This window comes from Rutilus rutilus, assembly GCF_951802725.1.
Source record: "Rutilus rutilus genome assembly, chromosome: 20".
Lineage (NCBI taxonomy): Eukaryota > Metazoa > Chordata > Actinopteri > Cypriniformes > Leuciscidae > Rutilus > Rutilus rutilus.
Window position 1 is genome coordinate 21009037 of NC_140225.1, and position 24382 is coordinate 21033418.

The 24382-nt window shown below is 39.2% G+C and overlaps 2 protein-coding genes across 4 annotated transcripts; both read right to left on the minus strand.

Annotated features, from left to right (window-relative positions):
* Window positions 1-1752: 1752 nt before the first annotated feature.
* On the minus strand, window positions 1753-23634 carry LOC311280331 (uncharacterized protein). Of its 3 annotated transcripts, none has more exons than XM_084392425.1 (26): window positions 23439-23634; window positions 19751-19942; window positions 19455-19542; window positions 17524-17696; window positions 15915-15960; window positions 15668-15840; window positions 15438-15581; window positions 15190-15348; window positions 14964-15100; window positions 13730-13870; window positions 13296-13470; window positions 13026-13136; window positions 12477-12566; window positions 12254-12380; window positions 12050-12141; window positions 10582-11834; window positions 6716-6814; window positions 6575-6626; window positions 6246-6383; window positions 6036-6113; window positions 5798-5944; window positions 5541-5708; window positions 5338-5463; window positions 3823-3918; window positions 2218-2331; window positions 1753-2107 (listed from the first exon to the last, which is right to left on the minus strand). In XM_084392425.1, exons 2-26 carry the CDS (start codon window positions 19931-19933, stop codon window positions 1892-1894), a joined length of 4326 nt encoding a protein of 1441 aa, XP_084248551.1. In that variant the 5' UTR covers window positions 19934-19942; window positions 23439-23634; the 3' UTR covers window positions 1753-1891. The 3 variants fall into 3 exon arrangements, with proteins under 3 accessions (XP_084248551.1, XP_084248550.1, XP_084248552.1); XM_084392424.1 differs by having other exon boundaries at window positions 2218-2334; XM_084392426.1 differs by lacking the exons at window positions 1753-2107; window positions 2218-2331 and adding an exon at window positions 2658-3386.
* Window positions 7124-9420, minus strand: LOC311280189 (uncharacterized protein; the record flags this gene model as incomplete). The annotated part of the gene is made up of 1 exon (XM_084392163.1): window positions 7124-9420. A coding segment is annotated over one exon (2172 nt), but the record flags the coding sequence as incomplete, so codon positions are not given.
* Window positions 23635-24382: the final 748 nt, after the last annotated feature.

Genomic DNA, 24382 nt, shown 5'->3' on the forward strand with positions numbered 1-24382 from the left:
TAGAGGTGCAGTGCATTGTGGGAAATATTTTACTCTCGAACTTCTTTTCTCTTTCACATTTTTATGGTTTCGCAGTACAGATATGATGGTTTATTCAACACATCATGTTTAATATAAAGATAAGTAGGCACTTTCCACGAACAGGGTACAAATATAGGGTCTTGGTTTAACAAAAAATGGGACATACAATACAAGTATGGAGTAAAAACCTTGATTTGGGTACTTTTAATTTCTATATATTTATAAAAGAAAGTTTTCACATCTATATTGCTAAAGAGAAATGTGCAATATGTATGCATTCAAAAGGAAAACTCATTACCAATGTTTCCTAAAACTATTTTTTTTATTATTTTTTTTACAAAAAAAAGAGAAAGTTTTATGTTTTTACATTCAAGTGTTATACAATTAACACTTCATATATTATATTTGTCATTTTCATAACAAATAGTGGTCAAGCATAGCTTCTATACTTCACCAAAGGCTGTTACAATGCTAAAAACACAACAAGGACACAAAATTCAAAGCAATTTCAAAATGTTTAAATGCCTGTAAATCTCTGTGCATTTTTCCACCAAAGCATCAAAGCTTGTAAACTGCATTCGTTGAGAGACGCCTGAAATGAAACTTCATAACCAGCAATTTTCTTCTCCACACACAAATTATACAGTGGTTACCATGAGGCTTAAGTCTCCGAGCTCTGAGTTTCTTTTAATCCACATAAATATTTTAATAGATTCCCTATTATTCATATTCACAGTGCTCATAATGCATGATTACAGTTCATAAACGAAAAATAGGTACACAAAATAAATATACAGCAGAAAGTCCTGCTGCAACTGAAGTAACGTTATGGGATGTTTTATTTTTTTGGTGCACATTCTCAAGTAAAAAGGTTTATATTAACTAAACAATCCCAAAGACATAAAATGCACTATAACAAACAGGAATAAACAGTGTGACATTTGCCCTTTAATTTCCTTCTCTGAGACGTAGGGAATCACTGACCTTGTTTGCATTTCAATGAAAACTATGTAATGACAGGCGGCTGCATGTATGCGTGCGAGCGTGTGTGTGTGTGTGTGTGTGTGTGTGTGTGTGTGTGTGTGTGTGAACACTAGGGCCTCAGATGTTGGACAAGCTTCTCTAGGTCTAAGGAATTTCACCATTCCTTAAGAGAACCTTCCAATTGCATTTAAGGTCCAGACTCACCAGAAAAATTACAGTGCGGCTCAGTAAAACGATACTGCTATAAAATTCAATTCAAATCATTAAGAGCAATAAAAAATAAAATAACAAAATAAAGCAGCCATATGCCCTCAAGTCTTGATTTTGGGGTCTAGTAAGAATATGTTTTCATGCTTGAACGCTCAAAAAACACATTTTTCTCTTATTTTACATTGTTGCAGCTCCTCTCTTCCCAGTCTGATAGTAACACTGTTTAGTTTCTGCTTCTATGAAGCCCCTCCTTACAAAAAGCACAATGTGCTCTGATTGGTCGGCTGGACCAGTGTTTTGTGATTGGTCAACCACTTCAAGCTTGTTGCTCCCCTTATGGTTTTAACACACTACTGACAGGCTTAACCCCCTTTTTTTGCAAATGCCTTGGGCGAGAATTATTTAAATGAGGAATATTGTGACATGTTCGTTCCTGAAAGAAAACTGAAGACTGCAATAGAGATGCTTCTCTTTAAAGGAATGGTTCACCCAGAAATGAAAATGATTGGGAAAGAGATTTGAGTTGTATTGCAGAGGGGAACATTTTCAGTAAATAAATACTTATATTTCGGTCAGTTACACAAAGCTTTCGTATGGCTTCAGAGACTTAGAATATAGTGCGCAAGTCTTATGGACTACCTGCATTTGTAGCTTGACTGTGTGTAATACAGTAAAATCAGGAGCGTGTAAAGTGGTAGGGCGCAGGGGTCAAAGGGGAAGGGCCGAGGTCACGGACAATCTTGTTGAGGCTGGAAATTTTCTCTTCTAGCAGGAAGTTCTTCTTCTCTGCTACTTTCTGACGCTGTTCGGTCTTCTCCAAGGTTTTGAGCAGCTGAGCGTTCTCCACATACAGGTCTTTGATCAACACGTCGGACTCACTGTTCCTGATCAACTGCAGAAGCAGAGAGAACAGAACGGTTCAACTGGAAGTCTGGTTTGGAGTAAAAAGCATGATCAAGAATGTGACAAAGGGCAGGGGAGCATGTTTGTGCATTTCTGTACCTGTTCTTTAAGCTGAGACACTTTCTCCTGAAGCAACAGTTTGATGTTTCTGAGCATGAGCTCGACTTCTCTCATTCTCTCCTCCATCTGTAAAAGCGCCACCTCCCGCTCGTCCTGCTGGGCATACAGATCAAGGTCAGAGGTCATGAGGTCATTGGTCTGCTAGAAATCCGTTGCCTTAGTTATGGTAGACACCACAACTGCTCTTAGAATTATTAAATTAACAGTTAATAACCTTGCATGGTCTCTCTACCTTCCCTTACTTGTATATGATCTATTGAGTTTTTTTTCCGTTTTGATTTATGAGCAATGAAAACAATTAAATGTATGAAAACTATTTTTGTAATATTAATAGAGTAAAATTAGGGACATGTAAAGAGGTCACGGACAATCAAGTAAATCATAAAAAATAATAATAATAAACACTACGCAAAATATTTCACCTAATAGTTTATTTGGTCTCACTTTTATATAAAAAAAACCACACATTCACATCAATAAATGGACATAAAACATTTAAACCAAGTAAAGCAACATAACATAATCCAACTAATAAAATAAAATAAATCAATAAATTAAATCAATAAATAAACATCATTCATTAATTAGAAATGCCAGAAGGTTCAGTAAAAACATGTAGAGGTAGAGAAAGTGATGGATTGAGTCTTCATTAAATTAAATAAATAAGAAAATTAAATAAAATTCAAAAGCTGGATTTATCTCAGAACAATCATTCATTTCAGCTGTAGTGCGATATCATGTTAAAACTGATGCCATAACAGTGCAAACTTTAAAAAAACAAAACAATACTGCTTTTTCAAATGCTTGAAAATCTTCAAATAAATTCAAACATAGATTGTACTGCCCTTAATGGTATTTAAATGTCAAAATCTTGTTTTACCAGATATATGTGCCATCATCTGGATGACAGAGGAAACGACTCACAGCCAAGAGCATACGCAGTATAACGCCACCTTGTGGCAGATATAAATCACTACCATTCTAAATCAGACAGAAGACCTTGGCCTTAACAACTCAAGCAAAAACAACAAAATCTGTCAGGAAGGGTTCGGTGATTGGGGTACACAGAGTAAGAGTTCAAATGGGAGATGATGTCACAGGTTGCCACTCTCCTATGTCTGTTAGTGATGATGTCACAGCTCTTACACCTGCAGAGAAACATACACACAGTGCTATATACAAACATCTCATACCCACACACAGCTGTGACAGAACAGACTTACACAGGTACAAACTCAAAAGCATGCAAGGCCATTAATAAAGACACACCCAACACCATTCATTTAAACAACCTAGGAGGTGCTCTAACACTGCTGCTACACAGAAAACAGACCCAGTGCTGCCCGCGCTTCTTAAAGAGTGTGAATACAAGGGATGACGAGTGTTTTCCAGAACAAAGCAAACAAACATAGACACCAGACGAGCCCAAGTCACCAAAGCAAACCTGAAACTTCAGAGACCAGACGCACACTAAATAATCCTCAGAGAGTGCTGCACAAGCGTACACCGTGACAGAGTATGCACTGACCCGAGAGATTTCTCATGCTAGCTGTGATGCTGAGTGTTTGGGTGTGAGTGTGTTACCTGCATGTTGAAGTCTGGGCCGTCACTATAGTGCTGTCCTCTCTGTTCCCCTGGAAACTGTAGAGGAGATGAAGGCAAGACTGCAGACAGATGAGCCTGAAACAACAGAGAATCAGTGTGTTATTATGAGGAAATGCGTGTTTGTGCAGATAAGGAGTGTTAAATGTATCAAGTCAACTACTGACAAGAAAAAGAAATATTCACTATGGAATGAATATTCACTATGAATTTACTTTTGCAGTCACTGTCAAGGGACAATGCATATTTAGCCAAAGTTAAACAATACATAAATATTAGTGCTGTCAATCGATTAAAAACTTTAACTAGATTAATCACAAATTTTTTCTGTGATTAATCGCAATTAATCGCAATAAAAAAAGAAATGTTTTTGTACGTTTTTAATATATTTTATAATGTAATAATTTCACAGTTAATCAAATTAATGTAGAAACAACATAAAGACAGTATATTTTAAATACTTGTTTAATGGCATCTTTTTATGAATGAAGGCCAGTATTACTGATATTAATACAGCTACTGATTTTTTTTCTTTTTCACATTTATTAGGCTTCAAAAATATAACAGTTTTTAATTTAAGTGAACTTAAAACAATGCTAACATAAACCCATAATAAATGTCATATTTATTCGTGCCCTTCCTGTCTTAAAAGTTAGGAAATATACAGAAATTTAATAAAGTTATCAAAGTTATATGCAGTCTGCACTGCATAAACTATAAATTAAATAGTTAATCCTTATTAAAGCTACAAAAGTTATTTAGTCAACAGCAGTGAGTCATTTTCTCTGTTCCCTTTGTTCTTTAACTTTACTGACAGGAAGCTTTATTGGCTGCTGTCCCTTTAAGAGCAGACACACACACACACACACACACGCGGATCTCACCGTTTATATACTGTCTATGGATCTCACACGCGCCTCATTCTCTCGCAACTCTTTGTTCATTTTAGACTTTATATAAATCATTTAAGACTGCTCTTATGAGGATAATCGACAAAACGGACATTTTGGGATTGTTATTGTTATTGTTAGTTCAAGCGCGAAAGAGAACTGGATTCTGGCGCCCTGTCTATGTGTGTGTGTGTGTGTGTGTGTGTGTGTGTGTGTCACATAAGGACATTCACAGACAGCGCATTCTCTTTTGTCTTGCCGCGCTTGAAATGTTTAAAAGCATTTAAATGAATAAGAGCGTGATCATAAAATGTAAAGCTAGCCAACGGATGGCAGAAAAGACGGATGCTGCGTTAATTGCGTTAAATATTTTAACACGTTAAACCAGACAAAAATTAATCGCATGCGTTAACGCGTTAACGTTGACAGCACTAATAAATATATAAATAAAAATAAATAAATAAATAAAAATAAAACTTATATAAAAAGCAGCATATAGAAATTGACAATTTTGGGTGGGGTTACCCATTTGGGGTTGGGCATTAGCTTCATTGTACAGTAAGGTTTGTGTATTGTGTTATATGTGTATAAAACACTTGTGTATAACCTTGTTCCGTGTTGATAGCAGCTGTGTGTGCAGAGCCTCCAGTTCATGTTTCAAAGCAGATTTTTCTTGATCTGCAGTTTTCACGAGTCCTCTCTGTTTCACACTTAATGCCTCCAGATGGCGGATCTAAAAAAGAACATCATACTCATCATTCTTGCACACATCCTATGGCTGCTAGAGGTGTTTAATAAACATGTCCTGACCTGATCCTTTGACGTCTGCAGCTCTGAGCTCATCTCGCTCATCTGCCACTTGAGTTTTTGGTTCTCCTCAGTTAGTGAGGCATGCTCCGCCTCCATCAGCCCAGACAACTCCGCCCACACACGCCTCCCCTGCTGCTGACCAGCAGACACAACAGAGACCTCCAACAACTGATGTGGAGAAAGAGAGAAAGAGGAAGGGAGAGTTGTTACAATCTTCATCTAATGAAATAACAGAAGCTCCTGTCCTCAATACTCACCCTCTCATTGGCATATTGCACTTTTTTGTGCAAAGAAATCACTTCCTGTTTGAGGGCATCCCTCTCTTGTTGTGTGATGCGTAGGTCAGATTTGAGACGGACGTTCTGCTGAGTGAGTGTCTGTAAAGATGAGTCCAGTGACATGACCTGAAGGAGACCAGGAAACATTTGTAAAGTAAAGTGTCAGATGCGAGAGAAAACGGGCAATGAGGGGGACAGCATTGTGTGCTTTTTGTACCTTTTCTATGCACCGATTGAGTTCTGATCGAAGCAGTTCTTTTTCTGTTCTGGAAACAATCTCCTCCCGATCACAAAACTGGAAGCAAGCATGTATGTGTGCATTCAGAAAGGCAGGGGCATGGAGGAAAAAGATAAATATAATAAACAAACATTCCGGTCTCTGGAACTGAGCATTTTTACGATGAAATTCACACACTTAAAACCATACCCCATTCTTTTCATTGGTTGAGCTGTCATGATGACGCATTACTTCCTGGAGGGCATGTCGAAGTACATGATCTGCATTCTGCTGCAATAAAATATTCTCCTCCTCCAGCTGCTGTCCCAGGCGACGAGGCTCTGAGAGCTGGAGAAAAATACATTAAGTGTGTGTTTGTTTGTGGACATGCGCGGCTCATTACATGATGTTTAAACACTTCTGTGCTTTTAAATATACACACTGTAATGATAGATGGCAACATAATAAATAATTTCCATCTCTGCATGTAACTCCCTATATGACAGTTTAACTTTCTGAGTAATGGAGTTAAATCTCACCTGTCTCCTGAGAGCTTGTACCGATCTCTTCCCTTGCTTCATGTGTTGTAATCTGGAGAAAGACATTATTTGTTGTCATTCAACACCTCTTGTATGAAAATTGAGAGCTCTTAAGGTAAAACAGCAGTGCGCCTGTCTTACCGCAGGTCATCCTGGTTCTCTCTCAGGTCCTCCTCCCTCACTGTTGAGATTTTGTGCCTCAGAATTAAATTCTCTTTAGCCAGACGACAAACTTCACTCCTAAACACAGAAGGCATTGTAAATCCACTTGGGTGACATTAAATTCAGTACAACAATGATCAAGCATAGCAAAATGATGCATTAGTTTGTTGCATAGAGCATTAGTTCAGTAAAAAATTTTCAGATTAGGTCAAACATTCATTTAGTCTGTTAAATTTACAACAAGCTCCACACGTTTGCATAGGACATTTTTAATAGTTTAGACAAAGATTGGGTCAAAACTTGTATACAACAGCCACACTACACAGACAGATCTTTTTTGTCACAATACTGGAGTACAACTCCACCAGAGTTTGTAAGTGTGTAGGAGAGACTAATGGTGGCGGTCGGGCCTCTATCTCTGGAAAAAGGCAGGGTCTACACAGGCACTCACACACAGAGGTGATTGAGCAGCAGGGGGCAAATGGGATGAGGGAATTGGGGATTCTGTTCTACTAAAGCAGGACAAAGGGGACCATCACATGGTACCTCCGTTCCTGCATTTGTTCATGGATCCTGAGAGATTTGTCCTGCAGATCAGCAAGTTCTTGGCGTAGTTGTAAGTTCTGCTTCTCAAACTCCATGCAGCAGAATTCAAGCTCTGCAACAGCAGCAATCTTCTCTTTTAACTGGGAGTTGCTTGAGTTGTTTGAAGTATCGGAAGAGTCAGAGTCCCACTGCGGCACCTTATCCTGGTTATCAAGTTCCTGGAGAAGTACCTTCAGTTTGGAATCTTGTGCAGTCTTTTCCAGGACAGACGCCTGCTGCTTGTGGAGGTCCAGGACTACATGCATCTTACCCTCCAGACTTTTGACTCTCTTCTCCAAGTTTCTGTTGCGCTCCACAAGCTGCAAGTTCTCTTGGATGCTTTGCGCAAAGCAGATGTTTAGCTCAGCAAGTTGCACATCTTTGATTGAGGCTTCCATTTGGTCAAAACGATTTGGTTCTTGATGCATGACATTCTCTTTATCCAGATACTGCTGTTTAGGGCTCTGCAACTGGGAGCTAGTGCCTTCTGCAGCTTTACTGTACTGCATCACTGTTTCTTGAAGATCCAGGATCTCCTGTATGCACACATCTCTGAAATCAGCAACTTTATCCAGTTCTGTGTCAACTGTGGTTAGGCTACAAACCTTATTTGCAAAAGCCCTGATTTCATTCTCAAGACTTGATATGCTGATACCGACCTCTGGATTGTCTTCAATCACAGGTTCAAATGGTTTGCAATTGTATTCGATCAGGGTGTCATCTGTGCTTGGAGATTCATGGTGTTGCAAGCTCTCCTGGTTATAGGAAGCTTCATTCTCAACCAAGATTTGAGCTTCTATTTCTGTGCCATTCAAAATATCTTCCTCGGCCATCTCCAAGCTGTAATCTCTTTGAGACTCTGTACTATTCCTCTCAGCATTCTCCAACTCTTCATTCAATGCTGCATCTTCAGAACCATCGACTCCAGGATTACTGAGATTCTCCTCAGTCTTTTCCTTCTCTTCTATAAGACAGGCACAATCAGGGATTTCTCTTCCACTATTGTTAGATTCTACATCAGACATATCTAATTCATCAGCACAAGGGTTTGAAGTTATATCATTTGTAACTCCAATCTCTAGGCATCTGTGTTGCTGTGGATCACCAAGCCCAGAGTCAGTAACTTCATCCATTATGCCTGCTTCCATTTCATCATCTCTGTTTACAGAAGACTCCTCACATATGAGGTGCTTTGGACAGACTTCATCAGTTGATTCTGTGCAGGTGTATTGGTTGAGTTCACCAAAGGGCTGTACTGTGGATTCTTTGGAAGTTTCTTCACAGTTGTCTCCAATGGATTCTGCATGGATTCCTTCAATAGACTCTACGCAAGGTTCCCCCAAGGGTTCCGCATAAGGTTCTCCAGTGGTTCCTTTCAACTGCAACACAATTCCTTCCAACTGCACCACTCTAAATGCCAGTGCATCTCTCTCTGCAAGCAGAGCCTTTCTCTCATCCTTTAATTCCTGACAGAGGAGCTCCTCACCCTCCTGGATTGTGCCTTTCAGCTCCATGCTCTCAGTGAATGAAAGTACTTCCCCTCGCCTGCTCTCCAAAGCAGACAGACTCCATTGCAGCTCCGCTCGCTCCTGGATGAAGTCATCCACGGCCTGTTTCAGCATCTCTTCCAGCTCAGTGGCTTTGTTCTCTGCTCGTGCCAGCAGCAAGTCTTTGGCCTCCATCCTATCCTTGTGCAGCTCATTGAGTTGACGGCTCAGCTCAATCTCTTTTGTTTGAGCAGCACTGACAAAAATCTCCAGTTCGGCCTGAAGTTGTAGGTTCTTGTCTGTCAGAGCTTTAATATCTTGTGCGTGTGCAAGTTCAAGGCATTGGTTCTCCATTTTGAGCGCCTCCCTCAACAGCTTCCACTGTTGCTCCGCCTCCTTGGTGGCTGCCACTGACTCCTCCTCCCAGTGGGCACGATCTGCAGCATGCTGTTGGGCAAGTGCTGCAATCTCACTTTGGTAATGTTGCTCGAGTTTATGTACATCTGCCTCAAAACGTTTAGACACCGCCTCCTGGTCACCATTGAAACGGACTTCCACTTCTTCGAGTCGCTGAGAGAATTGTTTCTCCAGCTCTCTCCTGCACACGGCCAATCAACATCAACAGCTTATAACATTACCTAAAATAAATACTCACCAACTCATATCATATGGCACATTTAAAATGAGTGGAGATGAAGAATAGTAGACAGTGATTTTGTATGTTTCAAGATGAAAAGTTATGTGCTGTTAAATTCAAAAGCACATCATCACACATGGGCTTGAGATGCATGACTTTGATACCTTTATATATCAGGGTTCTCCAACCCTGCTCCTGGAGCAATGTTTCTCAATCCCGATTCTCAACCCCTTCTCGTTTTAGTGTGGACAAGGCCTAAAATGTGCAGTTCTGGGGGTACTCCAGGACCAGGGTAGGGAAACACTGTTCTAGCAGACTTCTGTCCCAACCCTGCTTCACCACACCTCCATGAAATGTAAGCCTAGTAAAGTAAAGTAACCCTGAATACCTTGATTTAGGTCTGGTTCAGGTGTGTTTGATTGGGTTTGGAGCTGAACTCTGCAGGATAGAAGCTCTCCAATAGCAGGGTTGGAGTTTTCTTCTTTATTTGGACCAAATTTCCCCAAGATGTTTTAATTCAGTTTAATTAATTTTTTACTTGTTTCCCTAGTGTTTCCCCTATTATTACTTGAGAAACAACACTGCTTAAGACTTGTTTCCAGAGAATGCATCTTTAATATAAGTGTATTTTGTTTTACTGCAATTTTTAAAAACTTGATTATACTTAAAGAAAATGTTTGTAAAATGTTTGTCTGTCATTTATGCCATGTCAGCTACTGTGGCATTAAACAGGTAGAAAATATATTGAAGATTAAAACCTATAAAAAATTAAATAAAAAAATATTTTATTAAAAAGAACCTTCCTAAACTGAAATTAAAAGGAAAGAAAATAAATAAATAAATAAATAAAATATATATTATATTATATTATATTATATATATATAATTAAATATAATTTCTCAAAAAAATGAAAACCACCACAGTTCAATTAAATACGCTTCACAGATAGAGGACTCTAGCATGAGGCACATAATAGGGGATCCAGGGTAAGACAAAACTTGTACTAAAGATAATATTTTGATAAATACAAATATTGCAATGTATCCAATTTTGAGGACATGCATCAGTAGAAATTTTCACACGTAAAAATATAAAAGTTTTAAGGTTATTTTCAGTTAGCAAGTGTGTGTCTTACCTCTGTTCTGCAATGTCGGTGCGTAGTTTCTCCAAAAGGCTGCTGATTCTTTCCCTCTCCTCGCTGTGTTTGGCACACAGCTCCTGCATGGCCTCCCTGTGTGCCTCCTCCATCCGGCCCTGCTCTTCATTCAGCACCTGCTGCCACCTTCTCTCTTGCTCCTCTCTCTCCACTTGCAGTCTCTCTCTCTCCTGCTCCAAACAGGCCTGCAGCATTTCCTCATGCTGTTTCTCCATCTGAGCCCTCTCTCTCCCCCAATGCTCAATTATCATGCTCTCGTTCTCTTCCTGCTGAGTTCGGAGGTGTTCCCTCTCTTCCTGCAAACGCTGTAGTAGCAGAGCGTGATGCTTGTTCTCTAATGAAGCCCGCTCCTCATCCCACTGCTGCCTGAGCCTCCTTTCCCTCTCCAACCTCTCCTCCAGCACGGCCTGCAGCGCCTCCTTATTGATCTCCTCTAGCTCCTGCTTCTCCCGTTCCCACTCCTTGAGCCTCCGTCCTCTCTCCTCCAGCGCAGCTTTCAATGCCTCCTTACTGATCTCCTCTAGCTCCTGCTTCTCCCGTTCCCACTCCTCTCTCCTCCGTTCTCTCTCCTCCAGCGCAGCTTTCAATGCCTCCTTACCGATCTCCTCTAGCTCCTGCTTCTCCTGTTCCCACTCCTCCTTGAGCCTCCGTTCTCTCTCTTCCAGCACAGACTGCAATGCCTCCTTACTGCTCTCCTCTAACTCCTGCCTCTCTCGTTCCCACTGCTCCCTGAGCCTCTTTTCCAGCTCAACACACTCTTGTTCTGTTCTCTGCTGCATCTCCTCAAGCTGAGCACTTAGCACCTCCTCATAGCTCTTCTGCTCTTGTTTCCACTGTTCCGTGAGCCTCTTCTCCTCCCTTTCCTTCTCTTCTTGCAGTCTCTCTCTCTGCTCCTGCAGACTTGCCTCCAGCACCTTTTGGTGCTCTGACTCCCTCAAACTCATCTCCTCAGCATGCACTCTGCTCTGCTCCTCATGGGCAGTGTGTTTCTCCTCCAGAACTTGCACCTTCGCTTCCAGCTGTTCTGCACGGCTTCTGGCTTCCTGAGCCTCCTGTGTGAGAAAGTGAAGCTCCTGCTGGTGGAGAGTTTGGAGGGCAGAAATGTCCTGCTCCAATCTGTTCGCTCTCTCTAGTTCTCTTGCCATCTCCTCCCTCAAAACCTGCACCTCCTGTTGGTGCTGCAGAGAGAGACGACTTCTCTCCTCTTCTGCGCTGCGTTTTTCTTCATAAACCTACAGAGGGGATAAGAGAGCAACAGTACGTCTTTTATTCTTCGACCAATCCAGGGCAGTTTTGGATTTAATTTCATCGTAAAGGAATTTTTGAGTGATCTCTTTACTGATATGAATGCAAATACACTACTAACCCATTCTTTGGTTTCATACACTTTATGATAAATCTTTAATTTTTTTAAAGTTTTAGTATGCACATCATCCTGATGTCTCACCATTGCCCTGATGTTTTCTATCTCTTGTTGGTGCTGCTCCAGTAACATCTCTGTCTCAAGACTCATGTTTAATGGCTGCCGCTCTTGAGAACCTACACATGCATACACACAACAAGCACAGCTCATTACATGTGGCAGGAGATGTCCAACTGTAAGCATTCATTCAGTGTTGCCTATGAGTATGAGCACACATGTACATGTTACCTGGGTCTGGACTCTTGCTGGCCAGTTCATCGGACAGACTCAGTCCGGGACGTGTCGAGGGTGTGTGACCTGAAGTCTGATATTCCTCCAGCTGAGCTTCCAGCTCATCTATACGATCCTGCAGCTCCTACAATACACATACAGATATAGATATAGATGTGAATTTCAGGCAGAATAATAGAATGAAACATGGAAAATATACAAAAACAGAGAGGTTACAGACCCTGCACTGCTCCTCGTAGTTTCTGCGCAGCTGTCTGAGACGTTCCTCCTGCTGGTAAAACTCTGCACTGTCTGGATCCAAATCACCAAACTACACACACAGAAATAAAAAGAAAATTTTAGAAACCCTCAAAACAAAACAATGAATAAATAAACACTGCAAAAATTAAATAAATCAGTAATGATCATCTAAATCAGTGGACAATATCAATATCAACTTTCCAAATGTTCATGATTTACTGGATAAAGGATTAAAGATAATATTTGTACTACATTTTAGAAAATCTTTACCTTTCTTGCCTAGAAAAATGTATATTCATATAAATATCTAACAATTCCCATGTAGTTACACAAATTTAGATAGCTTTCCCTGGTATAGAAATTCCACTTTTAAAATTAGACTACCTCATATATTCAGTTTTTTCAAGACTTGAGCAGGCCTGAGTATGTGATGTCAGCAAAGATGGGCGTCTTTGTGATGTCACTATCAGTCTACGCATGTTTCTCCTCATGTCAGTATTGATGTCTGCATCTGTGCTGATTTCAGTACCTTCTCTTTCAAAACACCGTCCAGATTTTTCTGCACTTTGTTCAACTGGTTTTCCGCTTCCACCAGTTTCTCTGTGGTCTCAATAAGCTCTGACTCCAGGCGACCATTTTCCTACACAACACAAAGTTATTGAAGACAAACACATACAATACATTCTTCAATTCCCACCACAAAATCAAATCAATATGACAGGTTGACAGAAATGTGATGTAAACATGTAGCAGGCAATTCATAGTGCAAGTAAAAAAACAAATGCAAAATGCTGATTACTTTAATGGTGAGAGTTAGGTGTTCTCGTAAGAAGGTTTCATCATCTTTCAGCTTGCCAATTCCCTGTTCAAGCTCTTCTCGTTGCTGATTGGCCTGCTGCTGCACAAGCTCCACCTCTCTACTTAGCTCTGCCTTCAGAGCGGTCATACTCTCTTTATATTCCTGCTCCAACTTCCTGTACATAATTGCATGCATGGACATAAACACACATGCACATGACACATGAATACACATGCTCACACCCACATGCACAGATCAATGTCCACAGAACAGGCCTTCTGAGTTTATGCAGCAAGTCTCAGCAGGTAAACAAAGATACTGTTGAGGAAAATGTCACATCACAGATGATATGCAGAGAGAAATCTTTAAGAGCTTTCTGCATTTAAAGGGAGTAAGATGGTTTAATTATGAAATTCTTGAAAGTGAAATGTTACCGGAGGTTAAGTTCGTTGTTGCGTTCGATGGCAGCATGGTGGTCATCCACTTCAGACGCCAGCTGAGATTTCAGTTTCTCTGCTTTGTCCAGATCAAAGCGAATCCTCTCCTTCTCACGCCTTTCCAGGTCAACACACTCACTGTCACACAAAGAAGTATTACATTAGAATCAATCTGGAGCTCTGATGATTTTAAAATGATCTTGAGTGAATCTGAATAATGAGCTAGATTGATGTAGAGTGCGTGAAGACAATTTAATGTGCTAGAGTGACCTTGAGTGTGTGGTGTAAATCTGAATAAAGACCTGGATTTAGGTCACTCTAGACCAGGGCTGGGTGACTTCGGTCCTGGAGGGGCACTGTCCTGCAGAGTTAAGCTCCAACCCTAATCAAACACACCTGAACAAGGTAATCAAGATCTTTGGGATTGCTAGAAAGCTACAGGCATTTAAGTTTTTATTAGGGTTGGAGCTAAACTCCTTGGGACAGTGGCTCTCCAGGGCTGAAGTTTCCCATCCCGGCTTGAGACTGTGCAAACACACTCTTTTACTGGAGAGAATGAAGCAATGGATTAAACAGAATACACATTTAGATTAATATTCCCTTCTCATTAATAGAATTAAGCACTCGAATTACATAAATTCATTATCCAGAAGTCCATTATCCTGAAACTGTTTTTCAATGATTTTTAATAGGTTTATTATTAGTAGTAGGCCTACTAGTAATTCCTCAGAGTTTTACATGACTAGAAAAATATTTTATACATTTTTATTACACTTCCAGATCTAGAAATGACACTTTTAAAATTAACTCTAGTTTTTCCAAGACTGTGGGAATCCTGATTTTCAAATAAAATTATAGTTTTTTTTTTGTCTTATTTAAAAAAATGTAAAGCCATCTTGCGGCCCCCTTGCGGAATTGTGCTAAGGCCTCCTGGTTGAGAACCACTGGTCTAGAATGAGCTAGAGCAAGTGTGATTAACAAACTGAAGTGATCGAGTATGATGCAGAATGAATAGCTACAGTGCTCTAGAGTGATGATTAGAGTAATGAGCTGGAGTGAGTGTTGGTATACGAGTCGGATTTAATGAATGATTATTACGATGATCATACAAATTAGTAATATGAATCATGCAGTAGTAAGCTGGAGAAGTTCTAGTTCTAGATAAATCTAGACCGGGCTTGAGTGAGCTGTGAGAGTTGGAATGAGCTAGAGTTCAAATACATGGACTCACAGCAGATGTCTGATTTCTGCCTTAAAGCTCACTAGCGCCGCTTGGTGGATCGAGTTCTTAGTGCTCAGCAGCTCATTCTCTAGAGCAACGGTCAGCTCAGACAGATTCACTTTACCTTCCAGATTAAAATCCAGAGCCTACAGACAGACACACACATAAAAACTTGTTACGAATATCCCAGATTAAACGTAGAGTTGTGTAGATGCACAACGTCTGTGCGTTTTACCTGTAGGATCGCGGAGCTATTGTCCACTCCCTCTTCCATCCACCGGTAAAGCAGAGTTTCCACAGGAGCGTGTCCCGATCCATCATCCAAATCCGAAAACACCCGCAGACCGATTGTACTGCTCAAAGCACAGGAGATCCTTCGGCCCGACTCATCAAACTTGAAAGAGAGAGAGAGAGGGATGGGGAAAAGAGGTTTAACTATTATATTTCAGCATGTTTTGCGTACAATCTATTTTTGTGTACTACCTGAGTAGAATGGTGTCTCTTTAATTGTCTGTAGGGTGTAGATACTGACGGTGTGGGAGGTTTGCTGTGGTTTATTATGCATGAGATGAACTCCTGCACATCCATTACACTTTCATCAGCACCCTGCAACAGATTCTCACCCACCTGGGAACATTCAAAAACACAAGAACTGTGTGTTAATATGGCATTTAACCACTTAATGTATCTCAGGTTGTGATGATGGAAAATACCTCAATGCCTATGCGCTGGCAGAGTTCGTGTAGCTGTTGCAGCGTGGCCATGCCGTTTATGGGTAGAGAGAGCTGATGACAGGCATTCTCCAAACGCTCCTCCAAGTCACAGAGTGGCACTGCATTGCCTCGTGGTGTACTGGGTTCATCAGGGTTCCAGAGGTGCATCTGACCTGCACACAAACCAGTGTAAATCTCTAGCATGAAGGAAGATGTCTGAGGGGGGTTTGAGAGTATTTAACCTTACCTTCTGCTTCAAACTCTTCAGAAATGCTCATGTCAGCATTCCAGCGCTATAATGAAAATAAAAATAAAATGCACAAATGAAAAACTTGTTATCATCACACCCCCAGGAGGGGGCAGTACTGAGCAACAACGAGACAGCAGAAGATCTAATAGAGGTGAACATACAGTATAAGGAGGGGTGTTAACTGTCACATTAATAATTTAATTTGACTACATCAATGTCAAAACAAATGCCTTCAGTGATCACCTAAGCAATGTGTGAAACACTTTCGGAGGAATTTAATAATGTTCATAAAAACACTACCGTTTAAAAGTTTGGGGTCAGTGGGATTTTTTTTACTTCTTGAAAAGAAATAATGCATTTTATTCAGCAAGGATGCATTAAACTGATCAAAAGTGACAGTAAAGTCATTCACATGTTAACAATATAATCTATTTTAGAACTTTCTATTCAAAGATTACTGAATTTGTTTTTGTTTTAAATATAAAACACAAAAACATTAAGCAACAACTATTTTCAAGATTGACAATAATAAAAAAAAATATCCTGAGCAGCAACTCAGCATGATAGAATGATTTCTGAAGGATCATGTGACACTGAAGACTGGAGTAATGATGCTACAAAATTAAGTTTTCCCAAAGGAATAAATTACATTATAAATTTATTAACATAGCAAACAGTTATTTTAAATGGTAATAATATTTCACAATATTACTGTTTTTAAAGTATTTTTGATCAAATAAATGCAGCCTTGGTGAGCTTAAATTACTTTTAAAACCATTATATATAACTCACTAGATAACCAAATAAAAAATAATGTAAATAAATATAATACATTAATCCTGCAATAAACCTACAGGCTTGAATGCATAACTAGCCACAGGTTGTGAAACTAAAAAGCCACTGAATCAATTACTTCCCTATTGTTTAGTCAAGATCATTGTGTGTGTTTGTTCAAATACGGACCGGGTGAATTTCGGGGGGTGTAGGGAGCAGATGGAGAATACTTGCAATGGAATTCAGGGGGTAGGGGAGGGGTCATTGTTCGTCAATAGACACCCACCCCCCTCCAAACACACACCCCGCACATCTGCTATCATAGAACCGGAGGATTGTTCACACGTCAGACTATCAGACAGAGCTCTGCGCAGCAGTGTGTATTAATGTGCACCTGCTGGAGAGCGTGGCCAGAGTCACACACACAAAGCTCACAAAACACACGCCAGCAGGAAATTGCTAAAACATCTTTTCATCACAAGATAGGGTTAGTTTGACTCGATAGTTTGAGTGCTTTAAAGCCAGTGGGATGTGTCTTCTGAGACTCTAAAATCTCATTAACTCAGTGACACACAGAACTGCTGTCAGAGCATAGGGCAAAGACACACACACACACACACACAACCAGACTGTGTGTTTCTGCTCTCTCCAGTCAGCCAGAGTTTTTCAGAGCTAGTTCAGAATTTGCGGCTGAAATAATTTGGACGTTTTCTCAAGGAGACTCACAACTTTAACCTTCATCTTATCTGTGTATTCAGACATGGATGATTCCAAATGAGAAGAATGTGCCTCAACCTTTAGCTTCACCGTTATTCACGTCTGTGTTTGTTACCTCACGTTTCCTGGGAACAGTCCTGTCATCGCTCTCTTGAGTATCTTCATCCTTCTCCTCCTCATCTTCAGCCTGTGCGTGTGAATCAGCGTGTGTGTGAATGAACTCCGGAGCAGTGCGACGGCCATAGCGCTTACTGCCCTTCACAAAGCGTGGCTGGACTTCTGGGGAATCTAGGGGAGAGACAAAAGGATTCTTGCAACATTTAAACTAGAAATACATATCTGCACAGTAAAATCAAAACACTCTAGAAATCATTCTAATATATGCTGATTTGGTACTCAAGAAACATTTACTTATTATTATTATTATTATTATTATTATCAATGTAGAAAACAGTTGTGCTTCTTAACATTTTTGTCAATACTTGAATGGAACGTTGAAATGAACAGCATTTACTTGAAATCTTGTGTACTATTATAATGGTCTTTATTGTCATACTTGATTAAAAGTATTATTTCTTTCCTAAAAATTCTCACTGATCTCAAACTTTTAAGTGGTAGTGTATACGGGCACCACAGAATTTAGACAAACCGTACCATAGTCTGATTTCATTACCGGATCATTCATGATATATCAGCAACAATCAAGCCAGTGTCATATTTTGCTAAGAGTGCGGGAAAATCCTAGAAACAAAATCTGTGAGCCGTGTGTTTACCGCTCACCTGAGACCCGTGATTGAAACGATGAATGCCAAGTTGTTTATTGAGTACCCTGGGTAACACATACACTGTGTGTATAAATGCTGTCTATCATATGTTTTTATGCAGGTAGAAATGATTCATGTGAAGAAAAGGTTTGCTAAGGCAAGCATCACTATTGCTTATGGTTATGGTTAAGGTTAAGGATTTGAACAAACCCCCAACCTATTAAATCTTAAAGGTATAGCGGAGGATTTTTTACTTCCGGGTGGATCACCTATACTATTGGTCCTCCTAATTGTCAATCATTCTGGTGAATCAATCAAACTTATTCAAAAAGTGGAGAGGGCGGGTCTTATCTAAAATTCGGAAAGATCCTCCACCTTTAAGTGTTTAGATATGAATGAACTCCGATTATGCGGCTTATTGAGTAGAGGTGGTTTATCACATTTCTAAGCAATCAGGGTTACATTTCTTGCCCGACAGACACTGCCGTAGACTTGCAATTGAGGAAGGAGCCATATTTAAGGAACGGAATATCATAAAGACTTGGAAACGGTGACGACCAGTATTAAACCACTTAGCAACGACACAATGTTCTAAAAACACGATAGGAACCACATAGCAATGTCCAGACTACCATCATTAACTGTGAGATGTGATAATTAGAGAAGAGCTTGTTTTAAGATAGAATAGTCTTCATTCACACTCTCACTGCTCTCAGATAATCCTTCTTAATCCAGATTTAACCTCACATCCTCCCTATTTACTCCCTGAGCTCCCGCTGTCTGGCTTTTAATACATCCTCGGTTACATCAGGATTTCCAAACACTGAGCAAAACCGTTTGATCAAAACCTGCAGTTCCAATTACAGTCAATTATAGTAAATAGTCAAAATATATCTTATAATTGAATTTTGTAATAGTCTCATACAATAGTCGACAATAGTAATAAATGGCGACAAACACAAAGAGACTATATTATACCTAATCAGATATTTATTTCCATACAGATAAATATTTATTGCAGCATGTTAGATGATGATTGCTTGAAAATGGAGTTTAAATAGTAAATACTAATGCCATTATCTAGACAGCTGGGTTTCCAATGACCAATTAGAGTTAAATAAGTATAGCTGATTCCAAAGATTTAAAATGGTCAATGAAGTTCAGTAATAAATGAAGCAATGATGTTCCAACGTTCAAGATTACCATTACATGATTCATACCTGCATTATTTTGGTTATCAGCCCAGATCTGAACATAAGAAGCTACATTATGAGGACGTTACCTGGCTGTTCAAGACATTCCTCTGGATCATCTGTGTTTGTACTTGACAACACGAGGATCAGCACATCCTTAAACTGTTCAAAATCAACCTGAAAAATGAGAAAAGTAGCAATAAACCACTCCTCTTTTCATCCAAGTATATCAAGACTATGCAACTTCTTGTTTTAGATACTCTAAAAAGTTCTTTGGTTTGGGTTTTTTTGTACAAAATACAAAGTTTCTGAAATGTAATCCACACTCAAATTCCCCTGACCATTAACAATAGAAAAAAATAAAAAAATATGCATGTTCTCTTACCCGAGCACTGATCTGATCCTGCAGCAGTGTGTGTAAGAGTGTGTTCAGTGTGTTCTCCTCCAGCTGAAGGGCCCGGCAGAGATCGGTCAGTTCTTCAGGACTCAGAGAGCCCAAACCACTGCCATCAAAACTTTCAAACACCTCTTTCAATCGTTCCTCATACTGGTCCCTCGCTCCATCCATCAGCCTTTCCTACAGAGACACAGAGTTACACATTCTGCCCACTGACATTTGGCCTATTTAGGCAGAGAGTTCACCTCCACACTCACAATAACTCCAATGTCTTCCTGTTCAAAACACAAGGATGCAAAAAGAGCCATCAGAAACCAAAGAAGAGAGTAAAAAATTAAAGAAATGGACAAGAGGAACGACGAGCTCAAGCGCAAGTGCCTGACACACACTGGTCACTTCTACCAGCGAGGCTGTATTGGATTTCAGCCATTAAAGGACTACAGCTTTCATAACAGCAGAGCTCTTGTAAACTCAAACAACGTTCCCAGACTTGACTAATGGATTTCCATTAACCTTTTAGTCGTTCAGAAGGATAAGGAGCATTGAGTCAGGTACCAATCTTTTGAATTAATAGGTGAACATGAGGATATTAGGGATGTGTAATAAATCAGTAACATTTCAATTATCTTCCAATATTATCGATTTTATTTTATTTTATCATTTAATTTATTTTATTATATCATTTCTTTAAAAATAATTTTTAAATAAATAAATAAATAAACACCACTTTTGCCATCATCTAACAAAAATGAATAATCATGTTAATTTTTAAAGACACTAATTAACACGGTTAAATGTAATTTTTCACAAATCTTAAAATTCACTTCCATTTTTCATACTTAAAATTTTATGTTGTGATGACTAAATTCAATTTAAAAAAATTAAAAACTGATTGAACTTTTATTTGATATTTATTTAGTCAATTTTAATAATCAGCCATAACAAGAAAATAATTATCAGTTTATTAGAGACGTCCCTAATACTTGCTACCGTGCAAATTGACTAAAATTGCAATGGTTGTTTGCATGCAAGTTTTACTCAATGCAAACACACGCAATGATTGTGTGCTCATGGCTATTGAGAGTATGTGTGTGTATAAGATCCAAAGGGAACATTTAAGCTTGATCCACAAAAATGGAGAGCATACAGACCTACAGCACTATTTCTGACACACAAAATCCATCCGCTCAGGAAGAGAAGAGATCTGTGGGCTAAATGCAGAGCGGTGCACAGATGAGAGAGGCCAATGTCAGGACACACAAGTTATAACTATACAGAGATGATGAACACAATCAGGGCTGCATGATATAGCCTATTGAAATGATTGAAATATCGCAAATGTGCATATTGCAACGGCGATAACTGCATGATTTTAATACTCCAAAAGATTACAAAAACAAAGTGCAAGTTTAAGGTCACGCAGAGAGTAGACTGGACACATGACTGTTACATACGCGTGACATTCTTAATGTATAAGCGAATAAGCGCAATAAGTGAAGTACTCACGCACACAGAAAGCCACCTGTCGGACAGCGCGCGGTTCCGAGTTCAGTTCTCTTCCGCAGCTTATACGGCCAAATACATACAAAATTATAACAAAATCTTAGTGAGTATTCACTAGGGGTGTTCAATTCCGTGTTTTTGGAATCGACTAAGAATCACTATATATTTAATTCATACAGTGAAGACTAAGCACCGTTTCATTTTTACATTTAATTATTCAATTTCTGTTGTTAAATAATGTAGGCCTACCCGAGACCCTAAACCCCCACTGACGTTAAAATGACACTTACTTTTTATGTAATGCTACAGTAAAACACTGCTGTTTACTTTCAGAAGTTATGAGGATGCTTTCTATTCACAAAAAAAGAATGTGAAACATGTTTGGTGGTTATATAATTTTCAGTTTTTTAAATATATTTAAATATAATTGTCATTTATTTTACACAAGTAAAGCATTATCGTATTGCATTTTGAATATTGCATTATTTTACAAGTTATCGCATTTTTCTTCAATATTGTGCAGCCCTAAACACAAATCAAACACACTTTTGTCCCAAGGTGCCCTGAAACCTCTGAAAGGATACAAGTATGTGTATGCATTTATTATTCTTCAGTAGATGGTGCGCACACACACACACACACACACACAAAAAGGGGGAGGGTGTTTGGTGCCCATCTGCTCCTTGCCAATGACATCACCGGCCCCTTACAAGGACGTCTGAGAGTAGCCAGGTGTTCCTCTATTCATAAAGAATAGATTCAGAGTATATGGACGAGGTAATATTTGGAATTGATTTTCAGGGGCAATTTATTCTAACCATATAAAATGTACAACGTCAATCAAAATACTTTTCAATCTCAGTCTGAACAATTATAGCTGTAATGTTTAATATCAGATTAATTTTAAATACAAAAGTTGTAAACAGGGTAACCACAGTTTTTTAAACCAATGAAGGATTTTTTACATTTTATTTTTTGCATTCGTTTCATATTTATTCATAATTATTTTTATTGAGATTGTAATCAAAATTAGGAATTTTGAGCAAACATTTGTTTTAGACTGAGCATAATTGGAACAAATTAAAATGGATGTACTAAAATTATTCATTTTAAAATTGTATTAAATCATTTCATTTTAAATGCAAATTATGATATTTCCAGGTCTGGAAAATTTTTTTGGGGCAGTTTTTTTAAATGACCATGGGAACCATTCTCCCTGCAAATAATGCACAAGTAACAATTGTACTGCAATAATACATTTTAAATCATTTTCCTAAGTAATTTTACAAGAAAATATCATATGTATGTCAAAGTCTGCTTTGTTGGCCATCAGCGAGCGGCACCCATTGAAGCTTTGGTATCTGATAGCAACAGGTCTCATATAGAGCTATAAGAGAATAGAATATGAGACATCTGAGAAATCTTTCAAATGTTAGGCATAATATTAAATATCACTTTTAGATATTAATTTCTAATAACTAATATTAGCCCAGCTCAAAAGCAATCCAGCAAAACCTAATCAACAATCATAGAGATTTCAGCATCATGCAAGTGTCCAGCAGTGAAACAGACACAAAGGAAGACAATAACAGACACACATCAGAGACAGATGAATTGATTCAGCGGTAGACAGAAAACTCAGTAGGGATTGGTGGTGTCTGATTCTGTTTCAACTTAGTTTTGAACGACTTTTAAACAATTAGCCTAGTCATTTTAAAACAATGACGCCATAACCTGTTGAAAACCAACTTCCCTCATCACGTCTACAGTTCTGCTATCTCAGATGATCGAGGTCATCAGTCCATAACAGTAACTATTAGCAACATAAACACACACAGCAACATTAAATACACAAACACGCCATAAACACACACACAAAAGATCACTGCCACAGATTTAAAGCCTACACAAACACTTAATTTACCTAACATTAACCCTCAGGTTGGTTTGAGGTATAAGAAAACAATAATAAAAATCTTTGTACGTAGAAGATACAAAGTTCTGAACTTCAGCATTGTCAGTCACAAATGAATCACCCAATCAAATTACGACACAAGCTCAATAAACCATATGCAGGACATATAATGTTCAAAACGAATGCATGAATCTGTTAGGAGTGATATGACTGTGATTTGTGTGTGATCAAATCAAAGTTAAACCCATCAGAACATACCCGGCGGTACCACACAGATGCGCGCGCGCTCTCTCTCCGTTATTCGCCTAGAAGTCCATTAGTTTGATCCAGAGCACGCGCTCAAACTGAACCGTTCTGCTAGTGTTTGGATCTAATACCAAAAGCTGTGAGTGAGTTGTCTTTCTGCTGAGTGCTCGGGTCAGCGTGCAACATTGTCTGTTATAATGGGTTGGTCAGGGAGATTTTGAAAGGCCCTGCAAGAGGAAGAGGAGGAGACGAGCAGAAACACAGCGCGCAACAGCGCCTCCAGCAGGACAGTGAAGGAACCACAACACCTGTTGAGCTAGACCCTTTCTTATAGGCTGTCTATGGCGAGACCTAGACGAGTTCTCTTTATTTTCAACTTTCTCACTCTCGCATCCTTTCTCGCATTCAATACAACTAGTGCAAAATGCCCGTGCAAAATCAGTTTTTGTGTGTTTTTAGTAATTGTTGGTTTGGTGTGTTACAATTACACAGCAAAAGTTCAGTGATATTTTTATTTGTGCATGGTAGAAAGCACACAGTGAACTCCGAGAAAACGCTACTTAAGCTCCGCTGCTTTCTTCGACCCTCTCTGTCTCTGGTCCTGGGCTGTGCTCACTCAGTGTGCAGTGTGAGAGGGGGGAGTATGGCGTTCCGATAGGCTCAATAATATAACTTTGCAGCACACACTCGTCTCAATGAACGTCTCACTCAACGTCTTAATTTTTTATTTTTCTGCTATTTATTCCATTAAATTTAAGGCGCAGACGAGGCGTTGACATCACGCAGACGTCACGTAAATATGGCCACACGTGACGTCTGCGGGGCCATAACATAAGATACAAGGTAATGGAGCCTTTTATACATTTTGTCGTGTTTCTTTAGAAATAAATAATGGACAAACAGAGTCTTTAAACGCCTCAGATGTAAAGTTATTCGCTGTCAAAGTGACGCCAAAA

Excerpts from the sequence above, each read along its gene's own strand:
- LOC311280331 (XM_084392424.1), bottom strand. The coding sequence starts at position 19,933 with ATGGATGGAGCGAGGGACCAGTATGAGGAACGATTGAAAGAGGTGTTT. Across the intron at positions 12,142-12,253 it reads CAGCAAGAGTCCAGACCCAG|GTTCTCAAGAGCGGCAGCCA; the intron begins GTAACATGTACA and ends ATGCATGTGTAG. Across the intron at positions 2,335-3,822 it reads GCCCAGACTTCAACATGCAG|CAGGACGAGCGGGAGGTGGC; the intron begins GTAACACACTCA and ends CTGTATGCCCAG.